Source organism: Saccopteryx bilineata, chromosome 2 (genome assembly GCF_036850765.1).
Source record: "Saccopteryx bilineata isolate mSacBil1 chromosome 2, mSacBil1_pri_phased_curated, whole genome shotgun sequence".
In the NCBI taxonomy this organism is placed as follows: domain Eukaryota; kingdom Metazoa; phylum Chordata; class Mammalia; order Chiroptera; family Emballonuridae; genus Saccopteryx; species Saccopteryx bilineata.
Window position 1 is genome coordinate 318,827,411 of NC_089491.1, and position 27,029 is coordinate 318,854,439.

At 37.4% G+C, this 27,029-nt stretch overlaps 1 protein-coding gene across 1 annotated transcript in view; it reads right to left on the bottom strand.

Moving 5' to 3' along the window:
- The window catches only part of BMT2 (base methyltransferase of 25S rRNA 2 homolog), a 182,805-nt gene that overhangs the window by 123,908 nt on the left and 31,868 nt on the right, over positions 1-27,029 (bottom strand). The window contains exon 2 of the mRNA XM_066262142.1: positions 7,452-7,593. Coding sequence (XP_066118239.1) covers positions 7,452-7,593 — 142 coding nt within the window. The remainder of the gene's footprint in view (positions 1-7,451; positions 7,594-27,029) is intronic.

Here is a 27,029-nt window from a genome sequence, read left to right on the forward strand (position 1 = left end):
AAAGTCTGCTTTATATATTTAGGTGCTCCTATATTAGGTGCATAGATATTTATAATAGTTGTATCTTCCTGATGGATTACTCCCTTTATCATTATGTAGTGGCCTTCTTTATCTCTTACTATATCCTTTGTTTTAAAGTCCAATTTGTCTGATATAAGTATTGCTACCCCAGCTTTTTTTTCATTTCCATTTGCATGAAATGTTTTTGTCCATCCTTTTACCTTCAATCTATGTGTATCTTTTGTTCTCAGGTGTGTCTCTTGTAGACAGTATATGTATGGGTCCTGTTTTCTTATCCACGCAGCTACCCTATGTCTTTTGATTCGATCATTTAATCCATTTACATTTATGGTTATTATTGATATGTTGTTGTTTATTGCCATTTTATTCTTTAAAGCTGTATTCCTTTTTTGCTATATTGTTTTCCCACTTTGATCTGTTTACAACAGGCCCCTTAACATTTCCTGCAGCATTGGTTTGGTTGTAATGAATTCCTTGAGTTGTTTTTTTGTCTGGGAAGCTTTTTATTTCTCCTTCGATTTTAAATGATAGCCGTGCTGGATAAAGTAGTCTTGGTTGTAGGTTCTTGTTCTGCATTACTTTGAATATTTCTTGCCATTCCCTTCTGGCCTCAAGTGTTTCTGTTTGTATGCCTGTTCTTAAGCCAGTACTATTTTAATTTTTCCATAGAGAAAAATATTAACTGAATAGGTTAAAATATGGAGAACTTCAATAGAAAAATAAAATCTCTAAAGAGACAAATAATTATTATAAAAAAATTGAGAAAAATGGTATCTTGAAAACATCTTTCTTGGTAATTAAAGAATGAAAAACCAAAAAGAAAAATTAGTGAGACTATACAGAATATTTGAACAATGCTATTAACTAACTTTAACCAACAAATACAACTACAAATTAACTTACATTTTCTCTAAAAACTCAATGTGAATGGAAAACAAAAACATGAACCTAAAGAAATGTAATCACCATATGCAATGCATGAGACCTGACTGGATTATAAGAACAAATTATAAAGTATTATTTCAGGAAAATAAGAAAAATATGAATTTATGAATTACGTATTTTATGAAATTACTGTTGTCTTAATGTGATCATGGTCTGAGATGTGTTCGGCTGAAATATTCCCTGCTATTTACTTTCAAATGGCCAGGAAATAGAGTATGTAAAGACTGTGTGTAAAGAGTCAGAAAAGGCAATTTAAAAAAAGTAAATGTCCCCTTATATTGTATTTTGTTTCTAGTTTTTTTTTTTTTTTTTTTTTTTTTTTTTTTAAATTTTATTTATTCATTTTTAGAGAGGAGAGAGAGAGGGAGAGAGAGGAGAGAGAGACAGAGAGAGAGAAGGGGGGAGGAGCTGGAAGCATCAACTCCCATATGTGCCTTGACCAGGCAAGCCCAGGGTTTCGAACCGGCGACCTCAGCATTTCCAGGTCGACTCTTTATCCACTGCGCCACCACAGGTCAGGCTTGTTTCTAGTTTTTAATATTATGTATTATAAAGTTTTATTATTTTTTGAAAGAAATCCTATGTAGAATTCTTAAAGCTAGCCAGTCAACAAAATCTTAGCAGAGTAAAGTCACATGCCAGATTCCTATAATGTTTTAAATATAACTTACTGGAATCTCACTTTTATAAAATCCTTTTTAAAGCCCCTTTAGCTTTCAAAGTAGCACTGCTGTCTTAGAACAGAGAAAGAAATTATTTATAACCCAAGTTAAAATTACAGATAACTCAAGTTTCACTATTGTTTTGAAGATTTTCCCCCCAAACTACTTTTAAGTTTAAATTAGATCTTGGGACCAGTTCTCACAGTAAAATTGTTTTTTACAGGATTTTGCCAGTTCTTTTCAGCAGTTAGACCTAAATTTATATTACAGTCATCCCTTGCCATATCGTGGTTCACTTTTCGCAGTCTCACTGTATCATGGATTTTTAAATTGTATATATCTAATTTTGTATTGTGGATTTTTTGCTATATTGCAGGATTTTGTGGTATATAGGTATTTTTACACATTTATTATTTTAATTATTTTTGCGGTAAAATAAGCATTTTCTAGCCCAAAAAATTTAAAACAATATAAAAATATTTAAAACATTTAATACATATTTAATGTTTAATTAAAACATATTAAAAGAATATTAAATCATCTTCATTCAAGTTGTAGTATATTCACTGGTGAGTACCCATATAAAGTTTTGTTATTAAAATTATGTAGGTTTAAGAGTGTAGAAAGGGTTTAAGAGCATAGGAGGTGTTTATATCGATAAAAGTGTAGGAAAGGTTAGTAACAGTGTGGGAAAGACTTATAAGAGTGTGGGAAGGGTTTATAAAGCCTTAAATATTGGGTTGGGGAATAAGTTCGTAGCGTTTTTACAGAAGACTTTTATTTAAACAAAAAACAATAATTATATCAATAAGTTAATCAATTATATATTCGCCGTTGCTGTTTACAACCTCTTCCCACCTCTCGACCAATTTGTTGATGCCGTTCCGCCAAAAATCGCCTGGTCTGGTGTCAAAGAAGTTGTTGAGCCAGTTTTTAAGGGCCTCTTTGTTATCGACGGTAACGCCCTTCATATGGTTTGACAGGGAGCGGAAAAGATGGTAATCGGTCGGTGCAAGGTCTGGAGAATACGGCGGATGCTGAAGGACCTCCCATTCGAACTCTTGGAGTGCGGCTTTGACGACTTGTGCAACATGGGGCCTGGCGTTGTCGTGAAGGAGTATGGTTTGACCATGTCAATCAGGTCTTTTCAGTCGAATAGCCTCATTAAAGTGGTGTAGCTGGGCAATGTAGAGCTCCTTGTTGACCATGGCATTCTTTTCGAGCATTTCCCAGTTCTTCATCGAATTCAGAAGGCCTTCCGCTGCGGCACGTGTCATCGACGTCAAAGTCGCCATTTTTGAACTTTGCAAACCATTTCCATGCTATAGACTCGCCTATGACACCTACTCCATACACGTCGCAAATGTCCCAGGCTGCTTCGGCAGCTTTTTGACCTCGATGAAAAGTAAAGAAGAGCAGGTGTCGAAAATGTTGATTTTTGCCTCCTGGGTATTCCATTTCTAAGCCTCAAAACTAATAAAAAATTAAATAACTCAAAAATACAATTAACATAGTTTTGTAGAGCAGAAGGAGTTTTATCGAATGAATACTTACCCTTTGCCAAACAGCAAACAAATCGTAAAATAAAAGAAAATATAAAAACGCTACGAACTTATTCCCCAACCCAATATAATTATATAAGTAATAAAATAAATAGAAGGTCGCTACTTTGCGGATTTTTGCTTATTGTGGGGGGTTCTGGAACCTAGCCCTCACAATAGACAAGGGACCACTGTAATGTTCCTTTTTTAGCCACTTGACCTAAAGTGACATCTTTCAGAACACATGTTGATACAATAACTAGGGATAAAAACACATATATAAGGAAAAAGAAGAATGAAGTGGGAGACAGATTCAGTGGAAGGTACAAGCAAATACTCCTATATGAATACCATATATCAAGGTCTATTTAAAAAACAAAGTATAAGCTAAGGCCCTGGCCAACTGGCTCAGTGGATAGAGCGTCAGCCCAGCTTGCAGATATCCCAGGTTTGATCCCCAATCAGGTCACACATGAGAAGCAACCATCTGTTTCTCTTCCTCTCTTCTTTCTCACTCTCTCATCCCCTCTCACAGCCAGTGACTCAACTTGTTTGTGTGTCAGCCTTAGGCGCTGAGGATAACTTGGATGATTTGAGCATTGGCCCCAGACAGGGGTTGCCAGGTGGATCTCAGTTGGGGTGCATGCGGGAGTCTGTTTATCTCCCCTCCTCTCACGAAAAAGTCTGAGAGCTTGCCTTATGTACTTTAATATTAATTTAAAAGCAGTGCTGCTAAAAGCCAAAAATGATGGATTTAAATAGTGACAGTGCTGATTTCCTGCTTGGATTACATTATTATTTTGTGTTATAAGAGGAATATTTGGTTCAGCAGTATACCTGATTTGGTATTTCTCAGCTTGAAGGGGAAATGTATACTCTGTAGAAAGTCAGATTTATAACCATTTTCTCTCTAGAACTGAACAAAACTCTATTATTTTAATTCCAAGCATCCCATTTCCTATTATTCTGTTTCCTTCTTATAGTCCAACTCTTCAGTTCTTTGATTCCAGAATCCATTAAAAGTACCACCTTTTTACTGCTCCTAACGCACCTTACATTCAACTTCCTTCTTATATATTATCATAATCACCAAAATTTATACACCATCATCTCTCTTGTCCTACTCTTGATCTTTATACTTATTTGAGCATTAATCCTACTACACTGTTCTATCCTTTCACTTCCTCACTTTCCAAGAAAACCTGTTTCATTGTAACTTTGTGCCTTGATTACTGCAGCAGCCTACAAAAAGGTTCCTTGCCTGTCCTATAGGTTATCTTAAAACAGCAATTAATTCTTAAGAATTAATGACATTTTAAAAGGCTAATAAAATTCTATCACTCTTCTTACACAGCCAATGACTTCTCATTTCATGCAGGATAAAAGCCAATGTTTTCACAAGGGTCAACAAGCCCTTACAAAATCTAGATGTTTGTTATCTAGTATTTTACCATTCTCCCACTCTCATTCTGCTCCCACCACACTGGTGGCCTCCGTGCTGTTTCTGAAACATGCCAGCATGCTCCTGCCTCAAGAGCTCTGGAGTTGTTAGGGCTTGCTTTCTCACTTCCTTCAGGTCTTTTACTCATATCATTTCAGTGAGGCCTCCTCATCTATTCTCCTTAAAACTCTTTATTTTTCCTTACTTTATTTTTCTCATGGCACTTACCATTTCTGACCTATTATATATTTAATTTACTATCATTTCTTGCCTCTGATGCCCACTAGCATGTAAGTTCCACGAAAGCAAAAATTTCATCTATTTGGCTGATTGTTGTATTCCCAGTGTCTATACTATGACAAGTACACAGTAGACAACACTAAAATATATTTATTAAGTGACTAAAAGAAGTAATTTAAATATATCCTTTCTATGGACTGTATGTCAAATTAATGAAATAGGCACAATTACATAATTTTAAAATGAACTTAACACAGACTATTGAATAAAAATAATTGATATGAAATATAAACCTAAAGTTATCATAAATTTATTGCCCATGTTAGAAAGATAATACTTTGCTTCCTGGGAATTAATTTTTAAAATTCAGTCAATATACATATTTATTATTATAATTTTACCACCTTGAGAGAACTGATCATCAGTATTTCATTTTCTGGTGTTTTTAATATTAGAATTTATACTATAAGAAAACCAACATTATCCAAAAGCAATATAAGTACTGGAATACTCTGTTGTGGACCGTTAATGGCAGGAAGCCATTATAGATTCAAGGCTTAGCAAAAGGCTAAGTTCTACCCCTTCCATCTCCATATTTGGCTTTGATGCTAAGTGTTTGCACCCACTCCACTTCCTTCCTTGGGTTGCAGGAAGCAATATACATACCCTTCCTCTGACTCTTTGTTTGTTTCAGATGTCTGTAAATTTCACTAATGTATCCTGTTTTTGCCTTGGGAGAGTTCCTGTCTTAGCCTTTGATGTGCAACCTTGTATCAGGGTCCTTGATTTGCATAGGTCCATATAATAAAGCGAACTGGGGCTGTGAGGCACTCAGATGCTGCCAGGCAGTTTGAGGAGTCCTCCCGGTGCCATCGGTTTTGTTCTGACAAAGTGTGTTTCCTTAATTCCGCACCGTTATTTGGAAGCTGCGCTGGTCCGCGGCAATACTCAGAATAATCATACATCAAAACTTTAGGATTTGGAGATGACGTCACAGTAATGGCGGGGTAGGAAGCGATATCGATAAATCTCCCCCAAAACTCAACAAGATCTTCAACCAGAAACAGAAAAACCTATACTTGGAGCCTCCAGATGCTTCGCAATACACCCGAAGGCAAGAGAAGTGAAGGCAAAAATTAATGAATGGGACTACATCAGACTAAGAAGTTTTTGCTCAGCAAGAGAAACTGATAGCAAAATAAACAGAAAGCCAACTAAATGGGAAATGATATTTTCAAACAACAGCTCAGATAAGGGCCTAATATCCAAAATATACAAAGAACCCATAAAACTCAACAACAAACAAACAATCCAATAAAAAAAACGGGAAGAGGACATGAACAGACACTTCTCCCAGGAAGAAATACAAATGGCCAACAGATATATGAAAAGATGCTCATCTTCTTTAGTTATCAGAGAAATGCAAATCAAAACTGCAATGAGATACCACCTCACACCTGTTAGATTAGCTATTATTAACAAGACAGGTAATAGCAAATGTTGGAGAGGCTGTGGAGAAAAAGGAACCCTCATATACTGTTGGTGGGAATGTAAAGTAGTACAACAATTATGGAAGAAAGTATGGTGGTTCCTCAAAAAACTGAAAATAGAACTACCTTATGACCCAGCAATCCCTCTACTGGGTATATACCCCCAAAACTCAGGAACATTGATACGTAAAGACATATGCAGCCCCATGTTTACTGCAGCATTGTTCACAGTGGCCAGGACATGGAAACAACCAAAAAGCCAGTCAATAGATGACTGGATAAAGAAGATGTGGCACATATACACTATGGAATACTACTCAGCCATAAGAAATGATGACATCGGAACATTTACAGCAAAATGGTGGGATCTTGATAACATGATACGAAGCGAAATAAGTAAATCAGAAAAAACCAGGAACTGCATTATTCCATACGTAGGTGGGACATAAAAGTGAAACTAAGAGACATTGATAAGAGTGTGGTGGTTACGGGGGGGAAGGGGGAATGGGTGAGGGAAAGGGGGAGGGGGAGGGGCACAAAGAAAACAAGATAGAAGGTGACAGAGGACAATCTGACTTTGGGTGATGGGTATGCAATATAATTGAACGACAAGATAACCTGGACTTGTTATCTTTGAATATATGTATCCTGATTTATTGATGTCGCCCCATTAAAAAAAAAAAAAACTTTAGGATTTTAAAACTTTTAAGATATTTTCAAATTTTAAATTCTAGAAAAGTATTCACTTTTACTTGATTCCAAATATGGACATTTATCCAAAGAAATTTCTATACTATAACTTATTAATGAAGACTTGTGTTAAATTTCATATTTATTATATTAATGTCAAATAGTTAAATGTATTTAAAGCTATTCTTTTAAAACTTTGAAGCAGAAAATTTAAGGTTATGTCAAAGAAAAACATCTTGATTTTAAAGAGATGAATGAAATAAAACTAGAGAAAGTAGAGCAAGGGGTGAGAACTTGTTCAAAAGACACCATTTTCAAACACTTCTATTTTGGTACAATAACTTATACAAAGCATTATTTAATATTGAGAGTGTCAACAATACATTAGAAACAAAACATGTTAGTTCATAAAAACACTCACCTACAACACCATTCAATACGACCTTCACCTTCACAACTTTTTGCCCAATGATTGTCAGCCAAATTTTTCATTGCAACAGCATATTCACACAGTGTTTCCTCATCCTCACAATGTTCTCGCCAGATCTTATCAAAATCTCCCACTAAAAACAAGGGAAAAAAATGAATTAAGTTTAGTATACTATGGGATCTCTACATACTTATAAGTTCCCGATATTAAAAGGAGTTGACAGATGAGAGAGTAACATAAGTTAACAAGCAAGTTAAATATTTTTATTTATACATTTGGACTTGCTCTCCCCTGGTTGGCAAACTGCAGCTCGCAAGCCACATGCAGCTATTTGGCCCCTTGAGTGTGGTTCTTCCACAAAACGCCATGTGCAGGTGCTACCTCGATAAGAAATGTACCTATCTATAAGGCTTAAGTTTAAAAACTTTGGCTCTCAAAAGAAATTTCAATCGTTATACTGTTATTTGGCTACGTTGCTGACCACTACGACAAACGGTACTTAAAAGAAGTATATTCCTAAATTAATATGTTACTAAAAAAATTACCTTGGAAACCTCTCCAAAGTTTTGAGTCTTTATAAAATTGTCTAAATAAATATTATAAACAGTATTACATTATCTGGCCTCTGTAGTACTTCCAAGTATTATTTTTAAAAAGTTAAATCAGTCATCACACTTAATATGAAATCTGAAACATCAATGTGATTTATGATAAAGTGACATATGAGAATGCTTTGGCTAAATAAATGACCTTAATATAATTTTAAGGGTAAACAAGTGAACAAAAATTATCAAGGTGGCCTGACCAGGCGGTCGCACAGTGGAAAGAGCGTCGGACTGGGATGCAGAAGACCCAGGTTTGAGACCCCAAGGTTGCAGCTTGAGCGCGGGCTCATCTGGTTTGAGCAAAAAAGCTCACCAGCTTGTACCCAAGGTCGCTGGCTTGGGAAAGGGGTTACTTGGTCTGCTGAAGGCCCACGGTCAAGGCACATATGAGAAAGTAATCAATGAACAACTAAGGTGTCAAAACAAAAAACTGATGATTGATGCTTCTCATCTCTCTCTGTTCCTGTCTGTCTGTCCCTGTCTATCCCTCTCTCTGACTCTCTGTCTCTGTAAAAAGAAAATAAAAAATTATCAGGGTGGCTTGATTCAATGTCCTTAGACAAAAGATTTAAATTCTCCTGTCTCATGTTCAAATGTAGGCAATTGTTTGGTAACAGAATAAGCTTAATGATATTTTAATAAACCTATGATGGTTCATAGCACTATCTCTGACTTTACTCATCAGATTTTATACATATTGGTTCATTAAGGTATAGTATTATTGTAAAGGAGCTTTATCTTCTGTTGATATCTTCAACTCTGAAAGCCCTTTTGTTTGCACTTATAAGTTTCACTGCCTAAAATGTATATATTATCAATAAATACATAAATTTACTGCATTTGCTGGTAATAGGAGTCATTCAAATAAAAGTTCTATGATCCAATGTTTGGGAAAAGCTATGTTTAATTATTTAAACATTTGCTTTCTAAAAAACTTCTTGACACAGATCTGAGTACAAGTACACTGCCCATAAAAATTAGTGGATCAGGGGCTGTGCAGATACTCCAGCTTTCAGCCTTTTGTATAGTGCATTTTCACCAATGAAATAAAAGTTGGTTTTGCATCTCATTTACATAATTGAACTTTCTTTGACTTGTCCTTTGCTTTTCTGATGTTTTTTTTAATAAAAAAAATAAAATGCTTTATCACTTCATATTCATTTTGAAATATCCCTTAATTTTTGTGAGTAGTATAGTTGTTTATACAGAAAAGAATCCTAATAAACAGAAGTGAGGGAGTGTTCAAGCAAAGGTAAGAAAAAATGCTAATACAAGAGTACATTACTGAGGCTGCTGCTGTGGGCAACAGAGATGCATACAGAAAGCCTCTGGAATTGTTCACCTATAGGATGGGGGGCTAGAACCACTTATCAATTGCTATCTCTCAATAATTATCTTGTCCTATCTTAGGCACTGAATAAGGGGACATCTACAGTGGGCTCCAGCAGTGCTGGACAAAAACAGAAAGTAGAAAAAGCAGCAGCATACACTTAAAGTGAAACTCTCTCAGAGGTGTGTGCCTGAGCCCAGTGTCTGTCAACCACAACTAAGGACAAAGGGTATGTTATATGGGCCAACGAACACATCTATTACTATGTGATCATATAATATGAAACTCAGTTTACTTTAGAATTATTCTACAAGCTATGAGATGCAAAGACAACTGTAAATATACAAAAACCCGCTGCCCGTCAACTTTTTCGAAGACCTCTAGTTTTTTACACTTAACAAAATTCTCTTTAAACAATGTCAATTTCTTTTGGAGTTTTAAGGTTTATTATCTGCTTCAATGAACTTCTGAGGAAGGATTCAAATTTTGTCTATAAGCCTATTCAATTCAAAATGATGGCAGACAACTTCAATTTAATGTTTTCGCCAACATTTAATGAACAAGTGCTGGCATCAAAGGAAGGAAGAAGACACAATACAATGTGGAAGATGCTTTAATAGGAACACAAACCTGGTTATGTTCCCTAGTTCCACACAGATCCAGAACTTTTAAATCATATATTTATTCAACAAAAATGTATCAAAACAGACTAAAGGTACACACTATGTTAAATGTCTGGTGGTTCCAAAGTTTAACCATAACACAGCATTCAGTTATGAGAAAATTCAACTTTCTAGAATATCTTTAAAAGCTTAAAGTATTTTTAAAATAAAGTTATTAAATAAAAACAATGGAAAATTCAGTTTCTTTTTGTAACAGTTTGTTATATGTTTTTACAGGATTCAAAATAAATGGTATTTACCCTTTAAACAATATTTTCAAAATAAGTTATGGTTTGAACTATATATAAGAAGCCAGAAAAAAAGTTAAGGTTAACCAATGCCCAATATACATATTAAAACAATACACACACAAAAACAAAATATTGAAAACTCAATTTTAAAGATTTTTATTATCATTTAGTTGTTAAGTTAACCAAGATTTAAAAGACTGTTTTATTTGAAAGGACAATACCTTTTCAGTAAGAACTTCCTGAGATCTGCAACAAAGATGTAGGCAACGAGTAAGAAATGATTCAAGTCCAATTAATAATTAGCATTCTAAGAATTTTAATATATTGGCATTTGTAATGACTCTAAATTATTGATTAATCTTTTATTTTCGAGAAGAGAGAAAAATGGTGCCGTGAAGGGTGCTCCAGATATCTCCCCCTGAAATTTCAACAAATTCAAGAACTAGAGAAGAGAAACAATATCAGGAGCATCTGAAATATACACACAACAGACAACAGTACGATTGGGTGAAAAGGTGGCTGAACATATCCACTCTGAAAGAAATAAGACGGAGAATGGAGTATTCCGCTTTTCTCGCTGATCTGAGGAAGGGCTGCTTTTGCCTGGAACCAAGAGAAATGAAGGATCTGGGGCACAGGGAAGAAGCTGGGCTAGGGCAGATGATCAAGGAGAGAAGAGAGCACAACGGCTCAGCCTACGATCGCAGAAGCGGGGCTAGCACGGGCGGCAGACTCTGATGGAGGTAGCCAGAGCAGTTTGCCTGTGGAGGTCGGTGCCACAGTGGCTTTGGGCTTTCTGCATTCCCAGTCTGCGATCGCGGGCAGTGTGTGAGTGGCTACACGTGGCAACTCTGGTGTGGGCATGTGCATTCACGGGCAGAGCAGCTAGGCCAGAGATTTTCAGCAGTAGACTTCTGCGTGGGCTGTAGCCAGCATTTCTGTGTGGTCCTGGCTCTCCGACCCACAGTGTGGGAAGTGCACAAGGGCCGAGATCCCTAGACCTGAACCTGTCCGGGCAGGCGGCGTGCCTCCACTAGCCAATACATGTCAAAAAACGCATACTGGAGGAGCTGACCTCTGAGTGCACTGCAGAAGTCGTGGGAGCTGGGCTGCAGGATTCCAAACAGGGCACAAGGGACAAAAGCCTGTGGAGATGAGAACAGCAGAGCACTTAAGTGAACTAGACATGCCTGGGGGGGGGGGGGTTCCTTAGAAAGGCGCCTGATCAGCAATAGGCTTCCTGCCTGGCCTGCTTTCCCTGGTGGCTCTGGTAGCCATAGCCTTACCCAGAACTGTGCTTTGAGCGGTGCTAGAGGAAGGACATGGCAGCTCTTAAGGCAGGGGTCGTGAACCTTTTTGGTTGAGAGAGCCATGAACGCCACATATTTTAAAATGTAATTCCGTGAGAGCCATACAATATGTTAAACACTAAAGACACGTAAATGTGTGCATTTTATGTAAGACCAACACTTTTAAAGTACAATAAGTCTCTGAATTCTTTTTAATAACATTGTTATGCTGTTACTAATCAATGATAATAAAGTACTTCTTACCATTAATGCGACTTCTGGTGCTGCATGGTTTTGCTGATGGCTTTGTAGTCTGGTTGATACGTGGTGAGGTTAAGCTTCATGCAGTCGCTGAGACTTCCATCCGTTAAACGTGATCACAGATTGGTCTTAACATTCTTTAGATGTGAGAAAGACCGCTCACATGCATACTTAGAGCCAAACATTGTCAGTACAGCAATACTCACATGCTGCAGTTTGTGGTATGTGACAGAAAGCGTGTTCCAAGTTTTGACAATCAGCAAGTGTGCGGGTTGAAATATTTTCATTTCTCCCCACTTGTGTTTGCTCACCAACTCTGCTTGCTGTCATGCAAGTCTTTCCAAATCTTCATTCAGTGACTTGAACTTATTCACCCACATGCCTGAGGCCTTCAGGTCAGCAGCTTGTAGCTCAAAATCTCTGATGGAGACATGGAGGATGTAACTCAGGTCGGCGCTGTCCACTGCATACTCCTGTGGATGGGTGATGAACTTAAAAAGACGAGTGCGTTCATGAAATTCTCCAAAGCGTGCTTTGAATGACTTCAGGAGATTAGATGTGAAGCCCGCTAGCTGCTGGAGATCAAGATGTTGAGCAGGGTTACTTGTTGTGCATGCATCTTTAAACTCTCCCAGTTTTTCAAAGTGTAGTAAACGACCTGTGGGACCTGTGGGCGATGAAGAGTTCCACCTTGCTTTCAAATGCAAACACTGTTTGTTGAAGGGATACACTGTATTTACAACGCATTGTATTTTCACACTGAGCTGGTTCAGATGTTCAGTCATGTCCACGAGATAGTAGAATTTCAGGAGCCACTCAGTGTCAGCTAACTCAGGATGCTCAACGTTTTCCATTTCAAGAAAAGTCCAGATTTCGCTCAGACAAGCTGCAAAACAGCTGAGCACCTTCCCTCTTTTATTTAATTTTTATTTTAACATGTTTTTTAAAAAATTTATTCATTTTAGAGAGGAGACAGAATGAGAGTGAGAGAGAGAAAGGGGGGAGGAGCAGGAAACATCAACTCCTACATGTGTCTTAACCAGACAAGTGCAGGGTTTCGAACTGGCAACCTCAGTGTTCTAGGTCGACGCATTATCCACTGCGCCACCACAGGTCAGGCAAGCACCTTCCCTCTTGACAAGCAACACACATGCTGTGCAGAAGCAGACCAGGATAATTATTCCCAACTTCATCCAGCAGTGTTTTAAACTGGTGATCATTTAAAGCTCAGGCAACAATAAAGTTGACCACCCGAATGACCAGCGACATTACCTCACCAAGCTGCTTGCCACACATCTAGCACAAAGCGCCTCCTGATGCAGGATGCAGTGAAAATTTAGGATAGGTCTCTTTTCACGGTCACGAAGAAGCGCTACGAATCCTGTTTTAACCCATCATGCACGGAACACCATCAGTACACACCGAAATAAGTTTATCCATCGGTAGATTTTTTTCTTTAGTGAACTCAGTGAAAGACTTGAATAAATCCTCCCCTCTTGTTGTCTCTTTCACAGGCAAAACAGCAAGACTTTCTTCATGTAGTGTGTCACCAGCAGCATACCTTGCAATCATGATGAACTGGGATAAATGGCTTACGGCTGTTGACTCATCCAAAGCGAGAGAAAAGAATGGTGCTGCATTTATGTCCTTCACTTGTGTTGCCTCAATTTGATTTGCCATCATGATGGTACGATCGTGAACAGTTCTTGCCGACGGAGGCATGTCTTTTATTCGTTTGATTATATTGTCTTTACCCAAAAAGTCATCAGAAATTTCATTGGCAACATCAAGCATGAATGTTTTGGCATACTCCCCATCTATGAATGGCTTTCCGTTTCTCACAATTGCTAAAGCACCTCAAAGCTAGCCGAATTCCAGTCACCTTGTTGGGTCCAAACATGGAGTTGCTGCTGACCAGCTTACACTCTGCACAGTAGCTCTTGACATGCTTTCTTCCTGCTGTCCCCCGCTGGATATTTTGATGCAAATGTAGTATGGCGTGTGTCGAAGTGCCGCTTTATATTTGACCGTTTCATCGATGCAATTTTATCATTGCATATTAGATACACTGCAGAACCTGCTCTCTCCACAAAGGCAAATTCCTCTGTCCATTCCTGCTGAAAAGTATGATACTCCTCATCTTGTCTTTTAGCTATCTTCTTTGTCAAAAGGGTTTCTGCAATTAGCTAGCTGACTACTTGATTAAAAGGAAGGAAGTTTACTTCCTGACCTCACAACAACCTGTGTGCGTTATGCATTATCCAATAAAAATTTGATGTCCCGGAGGACAGCTATGATTGGCTAAAGCCACTCGCAACCATGAACATGAGCAGTAGGAAATGAATAGATTGTAATACATGAGAATGTTTTATATTTTTAATGTTATTATTATTTTTATTAGAGATTTGTCTGTGAGCCAGATGCAGCCATCAAAAGAGCCACATCTAGCTCGCGAGCCATAGGTTCCTGACCCATCTAGGGTCTCTTGCTCTGCAAGCAGTGGCTGGGGCAACTTCACAGCTGAGTCCCCAGGCTGCTGGCTCAGGAGGGAGAGACACGGGGAGAGGTACCTGGAAAGATGACTGACTTGCATATTCGGAGTCTGCAAACTCTAACAAGTGCTACCTGCCAATGGGACTGAAGCCCAGCTTGCTTCATTGCCATAGCAACACCCAAGCAAATCTCTACTCAAGAGCGCCCTAGGGGAAAAAGCTGTAGTACAGTGCCACCTTCCGAAAACAAAAAGAAAATAAAGAAGCTACCACTCAAAACCAGAAAAAAATTACATTTCTTATAACTTTTTAAAAAATCTTTTTTTCCATTTTGGTCATTTTATCTTCTGTGTTATTCTTTCCTTTTTATTTTGAACTTCATTATCCATAGGTGTTACATTTTTCAATCTTGGTTTTTTTTATGAGGGTTATATTTCAAAAACCTTAACCCTTTCTTTTCTTTTTCTTTCTCTTTTACTTTTTCTTTCCTTTGATCATCATTTATAAACAAATTATTTTATATAGGATTCATATGTTTCTTTGTGGCATTTTTGTGTGTTTTTTACTTTATTTTTTATATCTCTGTCATTTTACCCGAGCTCTGGCTCCCCGTTCTATGTAGTTTTTCTTCCACTTATCGTAATAGAATTTTAATTTTTTCACTGTATTTTTTCAATTTTTATTTCATTTTTTAAATCATCTCTTATTAGTGTTATTAACTATATGTCTCAAATGTCATTTAAAAAATAAAAATAAAGAAATCAAATATCATGGATACAAAAAAGATGTAGTTCAGATAGATGAAGAAAAATTTACAGAAAAAAATTTCAATTGCTTGGAAACCTTGGAGTTAAATGACAGAAATTAAAAATTGAACTCCTAAAATACTCAGGAAAATACAAGAAAGCATGAAAAGGCAATTTAGAGACCTCAAAAAACAATTCAATGGACAAAAAAATACATCACCAGGAAATTAAAACAAACTATAAAACGGAATCAAACAGAGATGAAAAACTCCATACATAAATTGAAAAATGAGGTAACAAGCTTATCTAATAGAAGAGATCAGATAGAGGAAAGAATCAGTGACTTAGGAGACAGGCAACTAAAGCCACTACAGAGAGAGACTCACAAATTAAAAAGAATGAGAAAGCCCTATAGGAATTGTCTGATTCCATCAGAAAGAGCAACATAAGAATAATGGGTATATGAGAAGGAGAAGAGAAAGAAAATGGAATGGAGAACATTTTCAAACAAATAATCGATGAGAACTTCCCAAGCCTGTGGAAAGAATTAGAGTCTCAAATCCGAAAAGCAAACAGAAGACCGAGTTATCTTAACTCAAACCTACTCCAAGACACATCTTACTGAAATTATCACAAACCAATGCAAAGAAAAAGTCCTCAATGCAGCCAGGAAAAAGAAGAATACAACATATAAAGGAAGGCCCATTAGGTTATCATCAAATTTCTCAGCAGAACCTTTACTACCCAGAAGAGAGGGGACCCCGATATTTAAAATACTGAAAGTGAGGAACTTTAAGCCGAGAATACTATATCCATCAAAGCTATCCTTCAAGCAGAAAGGGAAAATAAAAACATTCACAGATATAGAAAAGATGAGGGAATTTATCACCAGAAAACCCCCACTTCAGAAAATACTAAGGGGGTTATCCAACCAGATACAAACAAGAAAACAAAACAAAATTACAAGTAAAAGCTCCATCAAGATCAAAATAAAAACAAGATTATTCTGTTGACAACAAGAACAAAAATAAGGAGAGGACAAAGATTAATAGTAGCAAAGGAGGATGGAGTGCAGAAGCACTGATGAGATAATGTACTACAATGGATATGATATATATCCTTTCTATTACTCAATAGTATCTACCACTGAAAAAACCACTACAGAAACACATGACTTAAAAAAAAGAAGAAACAGAGGAAAGAAGTATGAAATACAACCAAACAAAAACAAATGACAGAAAAACAAAAGAGAAGAACCAAACAAGATACAAAGCTATCAGAAAGCAACATATAAAATGACAATAGGAAACCCTCCAGTGAAAATAATTACACTAAATGTAAATGGATTGAACTCACCAATAAAAAGACACAAAGTAGCAGAATGGATCAAAAAAGAAAATCCAACTGTATGCTGACTTCAAGAAACACATCTAAGCTACAAGGATAAAAACAAATTCAAAGTGAAAGGTTGGAAAATGATTCTCCAAGCAAATAACATCCAAAGAAAAGCAGGTGTAGCAATACTCATATCTAACAATGCTGACTAAAAGACAGCAAAGGTAATCAGAGACAAAGATGGTTATTTCATAATGATAAAGGGGACACTGAATCAAGAAGACATAACACTTCTTAATATATATACACCAAACCAAGAAGCACTGAAGTATATAAGACATCTATTAACTGATCAAAAAATAAAAAACAGACAAAAATACAATCACACTTGGAGACCTCAATACACCACTGAAGGCTCTAGATTGTTCATCCAAACAGGAAATCAATAAAAAAATATGGGCCTTAAATGAAACACTAGAACAATTGGATATGATAGACATCTACCAGACATTTCATCCCAAAATGCCAGAGTATACCTTTTTCTCCAGTGTACATGAAACATTGTCAAGTATTGACCATATGTTGGGCCACAAAAGTAATATCAACAAATTCAGAAAGATTGAAATTATACCAAGCATATTTTCTAACCCTAAAACTTGAAACTAGAATTTAACTACAAAAAAGTAAACAAACCCACAAAAATGTGGAAATAAAACAACATATTTCTAAAAAATGAGTGGGTCAAAGAAGAAATAAAAGCAGAGATCAAAAGATACAGACAAACGAAAATGACAATACGACATATCAGAATCTCTGGGATGCAGCAAAAGACATAATAAGAGGAAAGTTCATATCACTACAGGCCTATATGAACAAACAAGAGAGAGACCAAATAAACAACTCAACATCACATCTTAAGGAACTAGAAAAAGAAGAACAAAGGCAACCCCAAACCAGCAGAACAAAGGAAATAATAAAAATCAGAGCAGAAATAAATGAAATAGAGAACAGAAAAACTATAGAAAAAAATCAATAAAACAAGGAGCTGGTTCTTTGAAAAGATCAACAAAATTGACAAAATCTAGGCAAGACTCACTAAAGAAAAAAGAGAAAGAAATCATATAAACAAAATACAAAATGAAAGAGGAGAAATCACCACAGATATCATAGATATACAGAGAATTATAGGAGAATACTATAAAAAACTAAAGTGGTACTTTGAGATATGAATTTAATTTGTTCTGTAACCAAGCTCGTAAGTCAGTCAACTCATATATCAAACTGCCGATACTGGATCCGTGCGCCAGCTTCCCGAGTCACGACTCATATCTCAGAATTTCGCTTGGATCTCGAACAAAAATACAGACCGAGTTGCAGCTCGTATCTTAAAAAATTCGTATGTTGGTCTGTTCGTATCTCAAGGTACCACTGTAAATGCCACCAAATTTCACAATCTAAATCTAGAAGCAATGGATAAATTCCTAGACAATACAATCTTCCTAGACCGAGTCAAGAAGAAGTAGAGAGCCTAAACAGACCCATAAGCAGGGAAGAAATAGAAACAACTATCAAAAACCTCCCCCAAAATAAAACTACAGGGTCAGACAGCTATACTAGTGAATTCTATCAAACATTCAGAGAAGACTTGGTTCCTATTCTACTCAAAGTCTTACAAAAAATTGAAGAAGAAGGAATACTTCCAAACACATCTTATGAGGCCAACATAACCCTCATACCAAAACCTGGCAAGGACAACACAGAAAAAGAAAACTATAGACCAATATCACTAATGAATACAGATGCTAAATTACTAAACAAAATACTAGCAAATCAAATACAACAACACATTAAAAAAATAATTCTACATGATCAAGTGGGATTCACCCCAGGACCACAATGATGGTTCAACATACATAAAACAGTTAACGTAATACACCATATCAACAAAAGAAGGAACAAAAACCATATGATCCTATCGTAAGATGCAGAAAAGGCATTCGATAAAATACAACACCATTTTATGTATAAAACACTCAACTAAGTGGTATAAAAGGAAAATATCTCAACATAATAAAGGCTACTTATGACCAACCATAAACTAACATCATATTAAATGGCATAAAACTGAGGACTTTTCCTTTAAAATCAGGAACAAGACAAGGTTGCCCACTCTCTCCACTTTTATTCAACATAGTGATGGAAGTTCTAGCTAGAGCAATCAGACAAGAGAAAGAAATAAAAGGCATTCATATTGGGAAAGAAGAAGTAAAGGTTTCACTTTCTGCAGATGATATGATGCTGTACATCGAATATCTGAAAGACTCCACAAAAAGACTTAGAAACAATAAACCAATACAGTAAGGTCACAGGATACAGTAAGGTCACAGGATACAAAATATACAGAAGTCTACTGCCTTCCTATGAAAACAATGAAACATCAAAAATTAACTCAAAAAATAATCCCTTTTACGGTTGCAACAACAAAAGAATACCTAAGAATAAACATAATAGAGAATGTAAAGGACCTATATAATGAAAACTACAAAGCATTGTCAAGAGAAATAAAAAAAGATACAATGAAATGAAAAAATATTCCTTGTTCTTGGATAGGAAGAATAAATATAGTCAAAATGACCATATTACCCAAAGTGATATACAAATTTAATGTAATTCCCATCAAAATTTCAATGTCATTTTTTTAAGGAATGGAACAAAAAATCATCAGATTTATATGGAACTCTAAAATACCCCGAATAGCCAAAGTAATCCTAAGGAAAAAGTACAAAGCTGGGGGCATTACAATATCTGACTTCAAATTATATTATAGAACCAAGATAATCAAAACAGCATGGTACTGGCAGAAAAATAGACACTTAGACCAATGGAACAGAATAGAGAGCCCAGAAGTAAAACCTCACATATATGAACAGATCGTCTTCAACAAAGGAGCCAAAAACACACAATAGGTAAAAGAAAGCCTCTTCAATAAATGGTCCTGGGAGATTTGGAAAACCACATGCAAAAGAAGGAAACTTGACTATAGTTTGTCCCCCTGCACAAAAATGAATTCAAAATGGATCAAAGACCTAAGTGTGAGATCTGACACAATAATTTACACTGAAGAAAACATAGGTATTAAACTCATGGACCTTGGCCATAGAGAACAATTTATGAATTTGACCCCAAAGGCAAGGAGGTAAAGGCAAAAATAAATGAATGGGACTGTTAAAAAGCTTCTGTAAAGCAAAAGAAACTGATAAAAAAAAATAGGCAGCCAACTAAATGGGAGATGGTATTTACAAACAACAGCTCTGATAAGGGGTTAATATCCAAAATATATAAAGAACTCACAAAGCTCAGCAACAAGCAAGCAAACAATTCAATTAAAAAAAAATGGGAAGAGGACATGGACACTTCTCCCAAGAAGACATACTAATGGCCAATAGATATATGAAATGACGCTCATCTTCATTACCTATTTGAGAAATGCAAATCAAAACTACAATGAGAAGCCATCTCACACCTGCTAGATTGCATTCATCAACAAGACAGGTAACAAATGTTGCAGAGGCTGTGAGAGTGCAAACTACTGCTGGTGGGAGTGCAAACTAGTCCAGCCATTTATGAAAAACAGTATGATGGTTCCTCAAAAAATTAAGAACAGAAGTACCATATAACCCAGCAATCCCTCTACTGAGTATCTACCCCAAACTCAAAAACATTGGTAAGCAAAGACACATGAACTCCTGTGTTTACCGCAGCATTATTCACAGTGGCTGAAACCAGAGAAACCTGGAATTGCATGAGGAGAGTGTAAAGCTGGAGGCCCAGGGAAGCCCAGAGGAGGTCGGCCACTGGAATCCCTGTGCTGAGTCATTCTCCAGTACTGCAGTCACCATCTTTCTTGGGTGGAGCATTCCCCTCTGAGTGGCATCAGCCTGGGTAAAAAAAGCTGCTCTGCCCTCAGGAGCCTCTCCTACCTCAGTCATGGTAAAGGGTTGTTCTGAGAGGCTAGGAGACGGGACACGTCAATGATTCAGTTTTCTGATGTTGAGACTGGAGCTGCCCCCCACACTCTCCTGAGTCTATGACTGGTGCTTCCACCTCACCAGAGACAGAGTTGAAACTATCTGGAAAGCTGGCAGACCACACCTCTGGGACTCTGAGGCCACACTGTACTGAAGTCTGGACAGACTGACACTGGGGGTTGAGGAGCGGAGCCACACCCACCACCCTTCCTCAGGTTCTAGAATCTTAACAGAGATTTTTTTTAGCTGCTGAGCCCAACAAGCAGCCAGCAGACAGAGACTGCAGGAGGAGGGACTCAGGGAAACTTGGCCATTTAAGTGCACCTTCCGGCAGACCCAGTGTGGGTAAAAGCAGCCTAGGAGTGCAGCTTGGTATTTCCATGTACACCTGGACTAGCAGAGGCAGCTACAAACTCTGAATTGCTTTGCGGAAAGCCAGTCACGGGTAGTGTCTCCCACTGGTCTAGACAGGGTTCCTGCTAGGGAGGTCAAAGACTGGCACATCTAGGGGCCAGCTACAGAAAGCATCAGTTAAAGATCTAACAACCCTTGCTAGAGTGCCATCCTAAGGAAAAGCTTCTCACATATGCACCAGCTGAAGTGAGTTCAACTCTCAGTGATCAACACAGCAACTCATGTGCATTGGGTAGGGTGGTGCTTCACAATCAGCTGGCCTGGATGCTGGATGTTCTGTTCTTCTAGGCTAGATTCCACAGGGGGAAGGGAGAGAGGCTTGGAGCATGGACATTTAATGTGTTGGTCCCTGTGAGTCTCTTGTTGGATCTGGTTGAGGGGCTTAGCCCCTTCAGAAGGGGCACAGTCAGCCCCAGGAGAGGACTCTCTCAGTCTTACTCCCCAATACCGGGGTCTCACTAGCTGAAAGAACCTCTGCAGAGGGGACTATTGGTCACACTTGGTCTGAACCTGCTGCTCACCTTGTTGGGGAGAAATGAAATTTGAGTATCCAGCAGTGGCTGAAGGATCAAGCTCTGGGGTAGGGTCCACATTCCTCGTACTGAGTTCCTGACCACGAGACCTCTGAAGTAGGGGGTCCCACATACGTTGTATTCACTTCAGCTGCCCTAACCCACCAAGCGTGCAACCTGTAGAGGGGTTGGCTGAGTGAGGTCAATATGAGCCAACACTACAGTCTTACTACAGAAGACTCTGTGGGAAGACCAGGCAGCTGCAAGAGGAGGAGCAGCTGAAAAGTGGAGACAAATCTTAACGACCTTGGGGCTTCTATAGAGCTGCTGCCATCTCTAAGCAGGAGGAAGCTGATCCTTATACACAGATTGGCCCCTCCCACAATACCCAGGCACAGAAAAAACAGACACAAACAGCAAAAAGTGCAGTAGCTGCAGACTGGTAGCCCACAGCAGGTTATAAACAACAGCTGATGCCAACCCAGGAAGAACTAGAGCCAAAACAACTGGTAGTGGGTGGCAGACAGCATCAACCCCAGCTTCGACTACCTACACAAACAGCACACCCAAAGGTGGAGTCTACCAGGCACCAAACACTGTGGAGAATAAATACACCCAACAGGACAGACATTGCACAGTGTATAATACACATGATCAAGGTTGATCCTTAGAGTCAACCAGCCTGAAGGAATAACCGTACCCACAAAAGGACCAACTGCATCTAATACATACAACAAGAAGGAAAATAGTACCCTCAAGAAGAAGCATTCCTAGAACAAGGAAAACAAGTGGCCTGGAGGACAGTACCACTGAGATCATCTTCTTCATAAAGACCCCACAAAAATTTCAAAGTCAGACAGTGCTGCTGAATACACAGACAAAATGGGCAGACAGAGAAATGCAACTCAAATGAATCAACAAGAGAAATTGCCAGAAAAAGAACTGAATGAGAAGGAAATAACCAAACTACCAAATGCAGAGTTTAAAACAATGATTTTTAGGATGCTGAAAGATATTAGAACAACAATGGATGGACTTAATGAGCACCTAAATACAGTGGTACCTTGAGATACAAACAGACCAATATACGATTTTTTTTTTTTTTTAAACATATGAGCTGCGACTCGGTCCGTATTTTTGTTCGAGATTAGAGCGAAATTCCAAGATACGAGTCGTGATTCAGAAAGCTGCTGCTAGTTGGCACACTGGCACATGGGTCCAGTATCAGCAGTCTGATATACGAGTTGACTGACTTATGAGCTTGGTTACAGAATGAATTAAATTCATATCTCAAGGTACCACTGTAAAGAGATAGCAAGCATCAAAAAGGACATTGAAATCATAAATATGAACCAGTCAGAAATGACAAATACAATTTCAGAAATGAAGATTGCACTAGAAGGAATTAACAGCAGGCTGGATGAAGCAGAGGATCAAATCAGCAATTTAGAGGACAAAAGCACAGAAGCAGAGCAGCAAAAAGAAAAGAGGCTCAAAAAGTCTGAGGAAACTCTAGGAGAGCTCTATGACATGAAGAAAAACAACATCTGCATCATAGGGGTTCCTGACGGAGAAGAGAATGAACAAGGGATAGAGAACTTGTTTGAAGAAATCATAGCCAAAAACTTCCCTTATTTGATGAAGGAAAAAGTCACACAAGTTTAAGAAGCACAGAGAGTCCCATTAAAGAGTAACCCAAGGTGGCCTACACAAAGACACAGCATAATTAAAGTGTCAAGGTTAAGAGAAAAAGAGAATACTGAAACTGCAAGAAAAAAAGCAGTTAATTACCTACACAGGTGCACCCATAAGGATGACACCCAACTTCTCAAAAGAAACACTTGAGGCCAGAAGGGATTGGCAAGAAATTTTCAAAGTGATGCAAAGCAAGAACCTACAACCAAGACTTCTTTATCCAGCAAAGCTATCGTTTAAAATTGAAGAAGAAATAAAAAGCTTCCCAGACAAAAAAAGAAAACCTCAAGGAATTCATTACAACCAAACCAGTACTGCAAGAAATGTTTAAGTGGCCTGCTGTAAAAAGACCAAAGAGAAAAAAATCAAGAAAAAGAGGATTGTAGATTAAAGAATAAAATGGCAATAAACAACTACATATCAATAACCTTAAATGTAAATGGATTAAATGCTCCAATCAAAAGACATAGGGTAGCTGCATGGAGAAGAAAACAGAACCTGTACAATGCTATATACTACAATAGACCCACCTCAGAACAAAAGATAAACATAAACTGAAAGTGAAGGGATGGAAAAAAGTATTTCATGCAAATGGAAATGAAAAAAAAAAAAGTCGAGGTAGCAATACTTATATCTGACAAAATAGCCTTTAAAACAAAGACTATATAGTAGGGATAAAAAAAGTCATTGCATAATGATAAAGGGTGCAATTTGACAGGACAATATAAGCACTGTAAATATCTATGCACGGAATATAGGGGTACCTGAATATATAAAGAAGATTTTGAAGGACATAAAGGACAAAATCAACAGCAATAATATAATAGGGGATTTTAATACCCCACTAACTTCAATGAATAGATCCTCCAGACAGAAAATTAACAAAGAAACAGCAGCCTTAAATGACAAATTATATCAACTGGATTTAATAGATATCTTCAGAACCTTAGATCCTAAAACAGCAGAATATACATTCTTTTCAAGTATTTGTGGTACATTCTCTAGGATAGACCACATGTTAGGACACAAAACAAGTTTCAATAATTTTGAGAAGACTGAAATCATATCAAGCATCTTCTCTAATCACAATGGAATGAAACTAGAAATCAACTACAATAGGAAAACTGAAAACCATTCAAACACTTGGAGGCTAAATAGCACATCATTAAATAACAAATGGGTTAACAACGAGATCAAGGAAGAAATAAAAAATCTCCTTGAAATAAATAAAAATGAACATACAACACCTCAAAATTTATGGGACATAGCAAAAGCAGTCCTGAAATGGAAGTTCATAGCATTATAGGCATATCTTAAGAAGCAAGAAAAAGCTCAAATAAACAACTTAATCTTGCTTCTAAAATAACTAGAAAAAGAACAACAAATGAAGCCCAGAGGAAGTAGAAGAAAGGAAATAATAAAGATCATAGCGGAAATAAATGACATAGAGGCTAAAAAAAAAATACAAAAGATCAATGAAACCAAGAGCTGGTTCTTTGAAAAGGTAAACAAGATTGATGAACCTTTAACAAGACGCATCAAGAAAAAAAAGAGAGAGGACTCAAATAAATAAAATTAGGAATGAGAATGGAGAAGTACAGTGGTACCTTGAGATACTAATTTAATTCGTTCTGTAACCAAGCTCGTAAGTTAGTCAACTCATAAATCAAACTGCCGATCCTGGACCCGTGCGCCAACACACCAACTAGCGGCAGCTTCCCGAATCACCACTTGCATCTCGGAATTACACTCGGATCTGAAACAAAAATACGGACCGAGCCGCAGCTCGTATCTTAAAAAATTCATATATTGGTCTGTATCTCAAGGTACCACTGTAACAATGGACACTGCAGAAATATAAAGGACTGTAAGAAAATACTATGAGAATATGTATGCCAAAAAATTGGACATGGGCAAAATGGATAAATTCCTAGAAACATATACAGGTAATCTTCCCAAACTCAATCTGGAAGAATCAGAAAACCTAAACAGATGGATTACAACAAATGATATTGAAACAGTTATAAAAACAAACAAACACCCACAAACAAAAAGTCCTGGACCAGATGGCTTCATAGGTAAATTTTACTAAATATTCAAAAAACTAACATCTATCCTTCTCAACCTATTTCAAAAAATTCAAGAGGAGGGAAGACTCCTTTTATGAGGCGAGCAGAATCCTCATTTCAAAACCAGATAAAGGCACTACAAAGAAAGAAAACTATAGGCCAATATCCCTGATGAACTCAGATGCTAAAATTCTCAACAAAATATTAGCAAACCGGATCCAGCAATACATGAAAAAAAATCATACATCATGATCAAGTGGGATTTATTCTGGGGAGGCAAGGCTGGTACAATATTCACAAATCAATCATATGATTCATCACATAAACAAAAGGAAGGATAAAAATCACATAATATTATCAATAGATGCAGAAAAAGCATTTGATAAAATCCAGCATCAATTTATGATCAACACTCTCAGGAAAGTAGAAATATAGGAAACAGACCTCAACATGATAAATGCCATCTACGACAAACCCACAGTCAACATCATAATCAATGGGCAAATATTAAAACCAATCCTCTTAAGATCAGAAACAAGGCAGGGGTGCCCCCTTTCACCATTCTTATTCAACATAGTTCTGGAAGTCCTGCCCACAGCAATCAGACAAGAAGAAGAAATAAAAGGCATCCAAATTGGAAAAGAAGAAGTAAAACTATCATTTTTGGCTGATAACATGATACTGTACATAAAAACCCCAAAGTTTCAGTCAAAAGACTATTAGGCCTAATAAATGAACTCAGCAAGGTGGCAGGATATAAAATTAATATCCAGAAATTAGTGGCATTTTTATACACCAACAATAAACTGTCAGAAAGAGAAATTAAGGAAACAATCTCCTTCACTACTGCAACAAAAAAAATAAATAAAGTACCAACGAGTAAATTTAATCAGGGATATAAAGGACTTGTACTCAGAAAATTATAAAACATTGATAAAAGAAGCCCTGGCTGTTTGGCTCAGTGGTAGGGCATCGGCCTGGTGTGTGGAAATACTGGGTTCAATTCCCGACCAGGACAAACAAGAGAAGCACCCATCTGCTTCTCCACCCCTCCTTTTTTCCTTTCTCTCTATTTCTTTCTTCCTCTCCCGCAGCCAAGGCTCCACTGGAGCAAAGCTGGCCCGGGTGCTGAGGATGGCTCCATGGCCTCTGCCTCACGCGCTAGAATGGCTCTGACTGTAGAGAAGCAACAACACCCCAGAGGGGCCAAATATTGCCTCCTGGTGGGCATGCTGGGTGGAACCCGGTTGGGTGCATGTGAGAGTCTGTCTGCCTGCCTCTCTTTGTTTCTCACTTCAAAAAAATACAAAAACAACAACAAAAAAATTGATAAAAGAAATCAAGGAAAATACAAACAAGTGGAGGCATATACAGTGTTCATGGATAGGAAGAATAAACATTATTAAAATGTCTATATTATCCAAAGCAATCTATAAATTTAATGCAATTCCTATTAAAATACCAATGGCATACTTCAAAGATACAGAACAAATATTCCAAAAATTTATATGGAACCAAAAAAGAACATGAATAGCCTCAGCAATCTTGAAAATGAAGAATAGAGTAGGAGATATCACACTTCCTGATATCATGTTATACTACAAGGCCATTGTACTCAAAACAGCTTGGTACTGGCATAAGAACAGGCATACAGATCAATGGAACAGAACAGAGAACACAGAAATAAACCCATGCCCTTATGGTCAATTGATATTTGACAAAGGACGTAAGAGCATACAATGGAGTAAAGACAGTCTCTAATAAATGGTGTTGGGAAAATTAAACAGGTACATGCAAAAAAATGAAACTAGACTACCAACTTACACCATTCACAAAAATAAACTCAAAATGGATAAAAGACTTAAATGTAAGTCGTGAAA